The sequence below is a fragment of the Buteo buteo genome, chromosome 22, assembly GCF_964188355.1.
Source record: "Buteo buteo chromosome 22, bButBut1.hap1.1, whole genome shotgun sequence".
NCBI lineage: Eukaryota > Metazoa > Chordata > Aves > Accipitriformes > Accipitridae > Buteo > Buteo buteo.
The window spans coordinates 6,728,562-6,741,413 of NC_134192.1; the positions used below are offsets into that span (position 1 = coordinate 6,728,562).

The 12,852-nt window shown below is 46.8% G+C and overlaps 1 protein-coding gene across 2 annotated transcripts in view; it reads right to left on the minus strand.

Moving 5' to 3' along the window:
• Nucleotides 1–3,000: 3,000 nt before the first annotated feature.
• Nucleotides 3,001–12,852, minus strand: part of GRIA3 (glutamate ionotropic receptor AMPA type subunit 3) — a 154,463-nt gene continuing 144,611 nt past the window's right edge. The window contains exons 15-16 of one of the 2 annotated variants that reach the window (XM_075053769.1): nucleotides 4,776–5,023; nucleotides 3,001–4,159 (exon numbers count right to left, since the gene is read on the minus strand). In XM_075053769.1, the coding sequence (XP_074909870.1) occupies nucleotides 4,778–5,023 (246 nt within the window). In that variant the 3' untranslated portion in view covers nucleotides 3,001–4,159; nucleotides 4,776–4,777. Of the gene's footprint in view, nucleotides 4,160–4,474; nucleotides 5,024–7,304; nucleotides 7,420–12,852 lie in introns of those variants that run through there. The other variant, XM_075053768.1, reaches the window with a different exon arrangement.

Below are 12,852 nucleotides of genomic sequence, written 5' to 3' on the forward strand. Positions count from 1 at the left end.
GTGACCCCGGCAGGGCAGCACTGCACCGGTGGGCTGCTCACGCAGGGCCAGGGCTGGCTCTCAGTCTGCCACGGCCGGTTCGCTCACACCCTCACAGTTCAGCGCTGGGGCTCAGCAGGCAAATTAAGCTCTATTTGCAGCAGCACATTTTGGCAGGTACGTGGGGCCGGGAGCATCGTTCGCTCACCCCCGGGGCCGGTGCAGGGCTGTGTGCAGCCGTCAGGCAGTGGGGAGCAGGTCAAGGTGGGTGTCTAGAAAAATGCAACCTGCCCATGATGAACTGCATGTTGAGCGTGAAATGAAGGCTAAAAGACAGGACAATATTTTTTTTCATGCCTCCCTGCGTTCATTGTGTGGGCGCTTTACATATAAATGGGCTTGTGTCCCTGCTGCCCGTGCTGGACACGTGCGTGGAGCCCAGCATGGTGCATTTCTTACCCCCAAAACCATCTGAGACCTTCAGCTTTGTAGGATGGTTTAGGGTCAAATAATTGTTGTTTATTGCTCTTACTTAGCCCTTGCTTCTTCCTGAGCTTACTTTGCTGTTGCTGAAGACACACATTTGGGCTCAGCCCCTGCGTCCCACCGCTGCACTCACATACGAGAAGCACCCAGGGCTGGGCTCAGCAACCCCAGGGCCAGGACCCACCGCCAGGCACCAGGTGCTGGCCTGGGAAAGGTACCAAAGTCATTGCCACACATGTTTTTTGGTTGTTTTTTTTTTTCTTTTTTCTTTTCCCCCCACAGCCAGCAGCACCACTGCGGGGTCACTCCAGTTGGGTGCCAAGGTGTGCTCTGGCCAGCAGGTACCAAACCGGTCGCTCGGGTCCCACGCCCCCCTGCTCTGCTCCCTGCCCGCCTAGGACCTTCGCTGTTGGATTTTTCCATTTTCAGGAGTTGATCTTTACATTCCCAGCCATCGGAGCGAAGCCTTGCGCTGCTCCAGCTCAGTCCCCAGCAGGCGCCGGGTGCTCACAGGGGAGCGTCACCCGCCGTGGCCCCCAGAAGGAGCCCAGTGGGAGCTGGTTTCTGATGGGGACCACCAGGCTGGTTGGGCCAGGGGTACCCCTGGAGGGGCTGCCCCTGCTGGGGTGTGATTTGGGTCCACGCCGGCTGTTTAATACCAGCATTACTATGGTTCATAATTTGTGGTGACTTGGAAAAACCAAATTGTGGATGAGATGAACTCAAGACTTGGGATTAGCCGCACTGTTGGGTGAAGTTTGGGGTTTTGTTTTCTTTTTTTTTAAAGCATTGCTGAAAATGTGGGAGTTGCAGGAAAATACATCTGTATAGTCAACGTTTGAGGAATTTAATTACCCACAGAGGACATAGCATCTCCTGCCCTGGCCGCAGCCCCAGGGGCTCTCCCCTGCCCCTTCCCCCCCTCCCCACAGGGCACCCAGCCAAAATCAACCAGCTTCACTCATCAAGGAAAAAAAAAAATAGTGTGTTTGCAGGGTGCCAAGACAGAAATACGCATTTCCCAGCAGTGTCCTCGGCTCAGTGTTGTGGGTGAAGCATCGGTGGCACCTCCGCAGCCCGAGGCACCACCTGGCCCCAAAATAAATACCTGTGGGGCATCCCAAATAGAGAGAGACAGGCTTGCCTGGCCAAAGGGACATCATCAGTAGGTAGGGACTCTCTCTCCTCTGGTGAAAAGATCAGCAGGCTTTTTATTTTTTTTTTCTTTACAGTTTTATTTACAAAATGTATTAAAACTCTTTGTACAACACCTCATTAAAATGAGGCTCAGTAATTGATGCCCACACATGCAGTTTATGCTTTTACAGCCATTAGTTTGCTTGGCAATTTTTCTGCTCACTGAAGTGCAGTTTCAACGACCAAAAATAGGAACTTAAATTACAGAAAAAAAAAAAAGAGGGAAAAAAAAAGAAAAGAAAAAGGAAACAACCCCAAAATCCCCCAAAGCAAAACAAATGAAAAAAAATACTGAAACAAATAATCGTGAGACTACTGCCAAACTTCCGATAGCTTGAAGTTGGTAGCCGGAATTGGTAAGCACTCAACACGTTTTGTTTTAGCTTTACATGCAAGTTTAAAAAATATCGAACCATTTACCAAACTCCCTTCACTGGTGTGAAGCCTCCATTCTTAAAAATTGATCTGATAAACATACATCTTTTATACAGCTTTTAAGAAAAATGTTTGTTTTAAATACAACTCATAACCGCACAGCTTTAGCTCGCCCTTGCTGGGGTCGTGATCGCGTTCAGAAGTTGAAAAAAAAAATCACAGTTTCATGGAAAGAAAATGAAAACAAAACAACATTTTTTTGTCAATATCTTGTTAAAAACTTGAACAATAAATTATTCTCCTATGAGCTTTTAAAATTATTTTATATTACATTTTGTTGGAAATACTTATTTTTAATAAGACTTTCCCCATATAATCTTTTTCTTTTTTTTTAAATCCTATTAAAAGTTCAAATCTATCATCAGCAAACTAAACGCCTAAGGGTCAGACTGGTTTAAATGCGTTTCTTTTTCATTGTATGTTACTGATGAAATAAAACTCTATAGTAAACTACAGAAAATACATATTGTCGATTAGAGGTAATTAGTATGCAGATATTCCATTGAACATTTCCCATGTGATTGACAATATGTTTAAAGGTTGGTTGTTTTTTTTTTGTCTTTTGCTTTTTTTTTTTTTTTTAAAAAGATGAAGTTTAAGTAGTTTCCAGGCAGAGGTTCAAGGCTGAAACGCTGCTGCTGTCTAAGACGTTGGCTGTGAGTAATAGTGAGCCCCTACCTGTAGCAGTGTTGGCTGGAGCGCGGTGTCCTCTTTACAGAGAGGGCAAGGACGGGAGCATCCTCTCACCAGTAGCCATGAAACAAGAGTTGGCAGGAGCTGATATAATATAACAGTACTAGCAGGAGTCATGTTAGATCGCTTAATATTACTCTGGAACTGCAGCTCTAATTTGAGTTACTATCCTCTTTCCTTACTTCTGTTTTAAAATGACCGTTACCGAGAAGCATTAGCGGAGCACAGTGCTAGTTGTGAGAGAACTGGGGTGAAGCGGAAGCAGGCCTGGGAAAAACTAACCTGCGCTTCTCTTGCTTCATTGCTTGATATTAAACAGTGAATTAAATGCAAATGCACAGCAAGAAAAGAGATATATGGTCTGAACCTAAACAGCAAGTAGCTTTTCTTTTTTTTTTTTTTAAAAGCCACCCAATGTCATTTTAATAAAGCACCTGTAGGTATGCCTGATGATAGAAAAAAAAAAAAAAGGAATGCAATATTTTCTGCCCACACTTTAGCTACCTTGTCAAGAAATTAATTTACTGATCTGGAAGCAAGACATGCAGTTCCACAGATTACTTTCTTTTGGATTTACAGATTCACAGTCATTGACCTTAACGGGTTTTAATGCACAATTCTTTTCTTCAGATGTTACACCTTTTACTGCTATACAGAATTGCTCAAATTAGCTGGAGAGTTTAAAGTGGCTCGGAAAAAAAAAAAAAAATCACACCACTGGTAAGTAAATACTGAAACATCTCGACATCAGCTCATACAAGCAGTGACAGGCCAGTCCATGTTCGCACGCAGCAGATTTCTGAGGCTTTGTGTCAGGAGGAGTTTCATAATTTGATACAATTGGGGTAGCTGATGAAACCAGCTGCGGTTTGCTTTCAGGACACAAGTTCATTTACTGTGCAGTGGTATCAAAGAATGGCTTTTGTTGCACTGATTTTTTTTTACAAGAATTTTTTTTCACATACTAATATCTTGTTACCAGTCCTTTCCTTTTCTTTTCCTCTTTTCCTTTCTTTCTCTTTTCCTTTCTTTTTTCTTCCTCTTTTTCTTCTCTTTCTCTCTTTTTCTTTCTTTTCTTTTTCTCTCTTCTTTTTCTTTTTTTTTCTTTTTTCTTTTAGTGTTTCTTCTTCTTCTTTCAAGCAAAGCAAGAATATTTCGGTGATGGTTTGCATTGTTGTGAGTCTCAGAGTCTTCCATAAGGCACTGAAGGAAAAATATCAGTTTTTCCTATTAAAAGTACATTGCACCATCATCAATGCGTGTCATGCCTGACACCTCGGCGAGAGTACGACTGGCTCAGGTGGTCCGAATCCATGAAGTAGCCACATTCTCTGCTGCTTCTCCTCTTGCGTGCTGTCAGGGCGACGATCTATAATAAAACCAGAAAGATTTCATCACTGCCCGGGAGTGCAGGGGAGGGGCAGGGAAGCTTGGCCTGGGGAGAGGCACAGTCTGTGTGCGATGGGCTAACCAGGCTTTTCCACAGTCGTTTTTCAGCAATTCAACTCTACTTTTCATGCTTTAGATATCATGATTTCTAGTGTAGACTTTTTTGTTCTATTGCCGATTTTTCTGAGACTTCCTAAAAGCACTTACCTGACCTTATTATAGCTTAAAAAATAAAGGAGAAGAGGTCGCTAGCAAGAGAGATGCAAATTCCGATTACAGTCATTTTTAAAGCAATTAATAAAATACTTTTATAGGTAGTGAACTAGCACAATGCTGGAGAGAGGAGTTACTCACTTCAGCACGAAGCCAGCTACCACTGTTTGCAATATAGGATGGTACCAAGCTTACTTCTGTTTGGGGAAGAAATTTAAATCACTTCTACTCTGAGACTGCCACCAGACGATGCTTCAAATGCCCTTCTGCAGCAGTCTGCTGATGCACACAACAAAATACCACATACAGCTTAAAAAAAAAAGAAAAAAAAAAGAAAGAGAAAGAAAACCCAGAGGGTTTTAGCTCCCGGCCCATAGCCGTACCCCTAGATTTTCACACTTTCTGTGCCATACACGTTGTAGCCTTCTCTGTAGGTAGCGTAATTCTGGGTGTTGGTGGCGGGAGCAGGTTTGAAGTTCTGCGTGTTCTTGGTGAGTTTCATTCGCTTGGACTCGGCCCGAGACTTGTAGCAGAACTCGATCAGTGCCACCATCATGGCCAGCCCGAGGCCTCCGACAAGGATATAGAAAACCCCGGCAACATTGCTCAGGCTCAGAGCGCTCGTCTTGTCCTAAGAGAAACGAGCCACGCTGTTAGTTTTGCTGCAAGGAGCAGACAGACAGACAGACAACAGGCTACTTTGCACTTCATCCTAGCTGGAATAACTACACTCATGGCATTTCGTGTCCCACTCATGGATCCGTGCTGTCCCCCCCCGTCCCCGGCAGCCGTGACCGCTCTGTCTCCCACCCTTTGGTGGGCAAAACCCTGGCCGACTCCGAGGCGATGAGTTTTTTTTTTTTTTTGGCCACTGACTTCCCCAGGCCTTTGGTGTCCCAGAGCAAACCTGTCTACGGCCGAGCATCTCTGGGGGCAAAGGCACCTTGGGAAACCTCTGATGGGGAAAGCAGCGGCTGCGTAAAACAGCAGGTTTTACAGAAGGCCATTATAAAACTAGAAAAAGAAAAACCCCAAACTCTACACACTTGGTTTTGGTGAATGCAGATAAAATTACTGAGATGCTGCTAAACTTATCTACCTTCTTTTTTTTCAACAGTTAGTTAGAAGAAAAAAAAAAAAAAACGCCCTAGGAAGATGGTCAGTTACTTTAAGGTCAAGCAGCAGAGCCCTAAGCTAAACTAGCACCTTCAGTGACCGGGGGAGAGCAACTTGTGGAATAAAACCAGTCATTGTAACAGAAAAAATGCTGGCCGGGGTTTACCTTCCTTCAATACATGTCAGATGGGGGGAGAAGGCTTGCATCTTTAAAAACAGGATTCTCTAATCAAATTAAATAGACCTGCAACCCTTTTGCTGCTGCACAGGCTGGCTGGCTGTGTGCAGGAACTGCTGCTGGCAGGCAGGGCACCGGGCTGGGCTGCCACGCCACGCCACGTCACGCCATGCCACGCCACGTCACGCCACGTCACGCCAGCCCAGCTGGACGGGCAGATGCCAGAGCAACCTGCAGCATGGGGCTGTGCCCAGGGAGGATGCTTGCTGACAGAGCTCCGTTTACGAGCGTCTCCAGGGACAGCAAAACTTGCATATAGTCAGAATAAAATACAATCTCCCTTGTAAGTGTCTGTGCATTTCACAGGCAGTTTGGATAGATGCAGTTGTAGCAAGCAGCCTGCCATTTAAACTAAAGATATTACTCATTTACACCTCTTTGCAATTACAGTTTCCTTCTGCAGCTGCTGTGCATTCAGATGTCCCATGATCCCAAATTTAGCTCATGCAACAGCTACAGGGTTGTGCTCTAAGGAACTTCCAGTCCAGCTAAAATCAATGATTTTTATTATTGGCTTTGATGGAACTCGAAATTGTCCTCTGACACCGAGAGGGTGCTTCCAAATTATAGCTTTCTGTTTGAATTATTATAGAGAGCACTTCCAAAGGCACCAGGGGAGTCAGACACTCGACTGCGACTGATTTCAGCTGGAGCTGGATTTCTCCTCCTCTTGGTGCCTTTGAAAATGTCCTTGTCTCCAACAAGCCCAGCACTTTTACAGAGTTTTTCTCTTGAATAGCTTTACAAGCATTAAAAAAAAAAAAAAAAAAAAAATCCTGTGTGTTTTCTTTTAACTGAATGGTGTAAATAAATATTTCCTGCAATTTAAGTGTGCAGCTACCAGGTTGATCAACCTGTCACCCCAGGGGTTAGGATCTCCACTGGGGTCCACAGAGGTCCCGCACGAGGAGCTGCTGGAGGCTGGCTGGCCCTGCAGCATGGCTGGTGTGGGACGGGGCAGTACAGCAGCAAAACGGTTCAAAGCAGAATAAAAAAAAGAATATATAATATTCATGTAATGAGTTACCAACAGTATTCCTAGATTTTTTTTTTTAAAATCAAACCAATTTCAAACTGAATGGGAAAATAGGGCAGGAATTATGTTTTTTTTCCTTATCACGGGTCTGTCCTGAAATTGGTCACCCTTAGCAAGCACGTGACTGCTTCCCAAACTGACATGTAGAGAATCTAAGTCACAATTTTGAGACAAAAATGTGTTTTTTCAATGAAACTAAAAGTAAGAAAAGATGCTGGCCTGAATAATACACATTGACTGTGCTGAAAGGTGCACATTTAAATGAAGATACCAGCTTGGGAGGCTTTGGGGGCTTCTCTTTCCATGTTTTTCTAGCAAAATACTCAGATAGTAAAACATACTTACAACTACAGTCTGCTACTGCATAAAAGAAAAATGCTGTCACGTTCAATTATTTTTTCTATTCTTTTCTTTCAACCTTCAAAATGTAAATATCAACTTTTGAAAGCCATTCTTTGTATAAACAAACAGTGGGTCAAAATGTGATTGCTAATCAGTACAAAAAGACCTTCAGCGACTGACCTTACTTCCGGAGTCCTTGGCTCCACATTCACCCTTATCGTACCACCATTTGTTTTTCAGCTTGTCTAAGATGCCTTGTTCACTGAGTTTCAATACTGCAAGGTTTACAGGAGTTCTTCACGTGGGAAATAACATAAATAACATTATATTATGTTATTTTATGTTATTCAATCTTTAAACTACTTTAAAACTATACAAAGCGATAAAGCAGGGTTCCTGGCCACAAAGTATTTACACTGCAGGCAACTGGATCATCCCCTTAAGTTAACGCTAGAGCAACGCTATATTACCAGGTCCTGCCCATATCGCTTTGAGTAATCGGCACTCACTGTTAAATGAAGGTAGTAGAAACAAAGCAAGGCCAATTTCCCACTTTGGTACAATATCGCAGGCATTCACAGTAGCTTCACGGATTATGGTGGGTTTGATCCAGCAGGACCCCTGGTATTGCACTAACAGACAGCGAGCCCCATCAACGAGCAATTGGGGCTTCTTACGGTAAAACAGAGCTTGCGGCTCCAGGGACGCGGGCAGCCCCCTGCACCTGGGGCTCTGTGTGTGTGTGTGCGCGTATCTGCGAAGCAAAAAAAACCCCCAGGGTGGATGTCCCGGAGGGAGATTTTGCCGGCCGTCGGGGCTGTTTCCCCGCTGGCGGTGGTTTCTCCAGCTCCTGCGGATGCCGCCGTGCTGGGAGGCACTGGAGCTGCTGCATCCCCAACTCCGCCGGTCCAGGGAACTGCAGCAGAAAATAAGGAAATGCAGACCTTTATGAAACAAACTAACGAATGCAGAAATGCCGGCTGAAAGTGCCGAGGGTGGGAAATGTTGGCGGGATGAAGGTGACTGCTGACTGTGGTGCTGCTAAGAGCCTGCGAGCCCTGGGGGACCTGAGCTCGCCCATCCTTTCCCTGTGGGAAAGCAGCGCCTGAGGAGCCCTCAGTTGGGTTTTGTCATTTCCATTTCTTCCTTGTGTGATGTCTTGGTGGTTTTTTTCTGCCTGCTTCCGTGAGACAGGCTCCCTGCATTAGGGACATCTTCCGTTCCTGCTCCTGCTTGAACAGCTTTGATCCTCGCTCCGTGGCCGTGCGGGGCAGCCGGTGGGGAGGAAAGGGCTGCATCCTTATCCCCAGTGATGCTGTGCCGCTTTGCATGGGATAACAGCAGGCAGACGCACGCGTGGCTGCCCTGCAACATGCCCCGCTGCGGGTCCATCCACGGCTGCCGTCAGCGGAGGAGATGCAGGGGCTCAGCCCACGTCTGCGCCGGTGCCAGCCTCACTCCTCGCTCCCGCTGCTCCCTGCTTTTCTCCCACCCCAAAGCGCGTGACTCTCTGCAGAGCAGAAGAGATTGAGGAGAAAGAGCAGCACAACCTATACAAAACACCTTAATTGCAAGCTTAATCACACGGTGGCATTTAGGGAAATGTCCATGGGCTGGGAGGGCTCACAACCCTCGAGCAGCTGAGCCCTGCCGTGCCCGGGGCAGGTAGATGCTGGGAGAAGCAGCTAGTCAAGAAAAGCCCCATTCCCTCATCTGCCAAGAAGCTACCTCCGAGATGGCCATGAAACCTCTCAGCAGCTGATGTTGCCCTCGGAGATGCTACGTGCCCTTCGGGAGGAAAGCAGGAGCGAGGTGCCAACCAGAGAGCGGCAGCCCATGGAGCAGGTCGTGGGGTACCATGAGAAAAATGAGCATTTTCAAGAGCTCCTGAGCCGAACGCTCCTTGGGCTGCACCAACGTGACCCAATGTGGCATTACCGAGGTCAGCAGGGAGGGCAAAAGCAGGAAAAAAACCCATCGAGGTGGGGAGAACCGCTGGTCCCTGGTCCCAGCGGCAGCGATGCCGGCACTGCCTGCGCTGGCAGAGCTTCCCGGCTGGCCAGAGGCAGCACCACTTCTCCCGGTCTGCACAGGACTTGGTTTAACACCAGCCAAGATTTTATCTTTGTAAAATGGCTATTTTTAAGCAGCGGCTGTAATCTAATTAAGTATCAATCAGGGAAGGCTTCACGCACTCAGCTGGACACAGCAGCGGGGACAAACCGCACGAGACGGGACGTGTTTGCTGGCTCGGCCCCTCCACCAGGAGCCGGTGGCATCGTAAAAAGCCAGCTGTCCTGCAGCTACGTTTGCATCCACCTATAGGTAGGGCTCTAAAATATCAACGCACGCTCCACAGACACTGCGAACGCTCTGGGCGCCGCAGGTAATGCACCTGCCCCGTTGGTTTACGCCAGCAGGGACCGGCCGGGTCCTGGCCAAGCCGCCCCCCGTGGACCCTCCTGGGCAGCCGTGTCGTGACGAGTTCCCCGGTGACACCCGGGCAAATACACTATAAGAAGCCGTGCGTGATTGCGATGCAAGTCAGTGAAAGCGGAATGTCTTTACCCACCCGTTACAGGCCCCAGTAGAAAGAGTGGTGTGGATTATTGCTTAGAGAACAGTGCTCTCATTTTAAATTTCATTTAAAAACTATTCAGTTCGGAGAGATTTTATGCAATACATCTCTCTGCTTTGAAAAGCATTGTGCAGCTGAGAATACATGAACAATAGGGAGGAGGTTATAACAACTTTTCTCCTATCCGCATATTTTATTGTGCAAATTTTCCCCTCCCCCCTGTCCTATTCCAAACACTATTTTTAATTTGCATGCCTTTATAAAACCCATATGGAGTACAGAGAATTTGCATAACATCCAATACATTATAGATTAGCTTTCACAACATTATACAGTATTGGGAAATGAGGAGGCTTAATATGCTAATTAGGGTGCTTTATTTTTTTTTAAAGCCAAGATTGGAGTTAATTGTGCACACGCAACTGCCAAAAAAAAAAAAAAAGTAGTAAACTAAAATTATCTTAACTAAACAGATGGGAATTTGCCTAAACTGGGGTTTTCACTATAGTTTGTCATGGCCCTATTTGTCAGGTGAGGTACTGCAATACCTCAGCCCGGGTAGGAAAGAGGTGATTTCCTCCGTCCATCTGTCCCGGCACAAGCAACAGAGCGGGACAGGCAGACGAGTGCCGAGGAGCCGCCACATGCTTCAGGCCCACCAACCTTTGCCGGCAGAGCCGTCACCGTGCCGGGGGGCTCCTGCGCTGGGGGGCTGTAAGCTGTCCTGCCTGGCACGGGGACTGACCGTGAAATGCAGCTTGTTTGATCAAAGTCCTAAGGGACAATTTTGTCTGCTTCCAGGAAATTAATCCCGAGACCTCTTAATGGGTGAGCTGCTCTGGTGTGCAGCAGGATTGGAGCGACCTGGTGATGGAGAAGGTGTGACACCTCTGCAGCCCCCGGTCCAGCACTTCACCCGCGGGGATGCAAGGCGAGCTACTGCGGGGTGGACTCAGCTCCCAAATTCCCAAGATAAGTAAATATATTGCAAAGTGAGCCTGGCCGCTGGTACCTTTTCCGATTGCTCATCTCTGAGTAGCTGTCTAGCCTTGTTCAATTTAATAGTCAGAGTCAGGCATGGCTTTGGCTGAAATCCTGATGGAGGTGCAGAAGGGCACGTCTGGGCCGTGGTGTTTTTCTCGCCGAGCGCTCAGCAGTGCACGTTGCATGCGAATCCTCTGTACTGTGCCTCGGTTTGCAACTCAGCCCGTCCCCAAAAAAGCCCTTGGGCAGCGCCAGCACCCTGCCCATGCCGACAGGTGAGGGTGCAAAGTGTTTTGTTTGCTATTACAGAGGGAAGCGTAGGGCTCTTCTGAGAGCCAGGGCTGCTAGCTGTAGGAAAAGGATTTTTTTCATAGCTTGCCCTGGCACTGTTTGTTTGAGGAGGGATTTTTTTTTTAATTGCCTTAGAGGCAGAGGAATGGAGAGACTAAATGACTTGCCCGGGTCCCACGGGAAGGCTGTGTCCCAGCCACCCACCTGCCTCCCCGGCCAGCTGTGCCACCCCAAAAATGGCTGAGAGGATCATTTGCTCAGTTTCTGGGTTTCTCTCTCAAAAGACTTCCATTTCCTCATCTTTTTCCTGGGATAATTTTGTGCTTTCCAGATGCTTTTTTAATTAGGTTGCTGTTGTTGGGCTGTACAGGATATCCTATGAGGTCCTTGGCCCCTTCCCCGGGGGATTCAGCTGTTTTTCCTCTGCCTTTAATTTATGATGGGATTCTTTTTCATCTCCCCCCCGTGTGGTTTTCAGCCCAGCTCTCTAGTAGTTTGGTTGCTTTTATCCAAGAAAAATGTTCAGAGGTTTGAGAGCTTGTGCTCTCTTGTTGTGCTCTGTATGCCCAAGAAAATGAGCTGAGGCAATTAGGATCATTTCAGATGTCATAAGATGGTATTCTTGCAGTGTTTTTCTTCTTCACCATCACAGAAGGATTTTTTTTGTTTTTACTTGCTTGTGCTTTTCATCCAGATGTAGTAGGGTTGGCTGCTGCAGGCTTAACAATGTGAGGCTGGATCTGCTGGGCTGCTTTACCAACCCTGCTAAGATTTTTTTTGCCGACATCTACAAATGACAGGAAGACTTGAGTCTAGAGAAACGGTCCCGGCTGCCTCATACTGAATAGTATTGCCCCCAGTGGCAAATTAAACCATTTGCTATGGTTGATTTATTTAAGAGAGGCACGACGTTAAGAAGATCGGTGCCCATCTATTCTCACAGGCTTCACTTCATCAGAGTCTGCTGCAAACATGATTTTACACCTGGGACAGAGGTGGGTTTTATCGGTGTTTCAGCAGTTTGGTTCCTCTACTCCCCTGTTAGAAGACCCCGCTTGGGTACTGGCAGCTACTGGCAGAAAACGAGTGGTGCCGGTCTTTTTCAAATGCAGCGTGGCACCATCTCAAAGGGAAGGACCTCTTCCCTTCACCTTGTGGCCCTGGACCTCCTCCCTGCTGCATTTCAGCCCCTCTTGGCTCAGGACACCAGCCCCAAAAGTCCTGCTGCACCCCTTGCTGCTGGTGGCCCCAGGCGACAGCACAATGCTGATGGAGTGAACCCATTTTTGAAAAACGATGTACGGTCACTCATGAAAATTTCATCCCTGAACTAGGTCCCCAAAGCTTTGGGTTCAGTTTAAAAATCCTGGCCACCTCTCCCTCCAAATTCCAGAATCGCTACAGCACTTCTTTGGTTGATCTTGCATAAAATACTGCATCGCTTCCAGGCTGAGTAGGCTCATCACGCTGACGTGTGAGATCATCCCTCAGAAGAAAGAGCTGCTATAAGCTCTTTGTAGAGCATCTATTACATTTCTATTTCATTATTACCTATTTCCCATCCACGCCCTTAATATGGAGAAGAGGGAACACGATGGTGCAGAAGCCATCTGCGCCCTCTTCTTACTTCTCTTTGAGACACCCTCACCCCGTCTGAGGGATTTCTTGCCCTGCCTCCTCTTGCCACAGCACCAGTTTCAGGTTAGTTGCAGTAGTTTTTAACTCCATTGAGAAAACTGGTGGCATTATAATATTTCCTTCTGGCCAGAACAAGTTTGAAGTAGAAAAAAAGTAAATTAATCATCAAAGAAATAGTTCTTTATCAGTCCCAAATGCGAGAAGATATAATTTCTGCCCCTCTCAAATTATCAATCA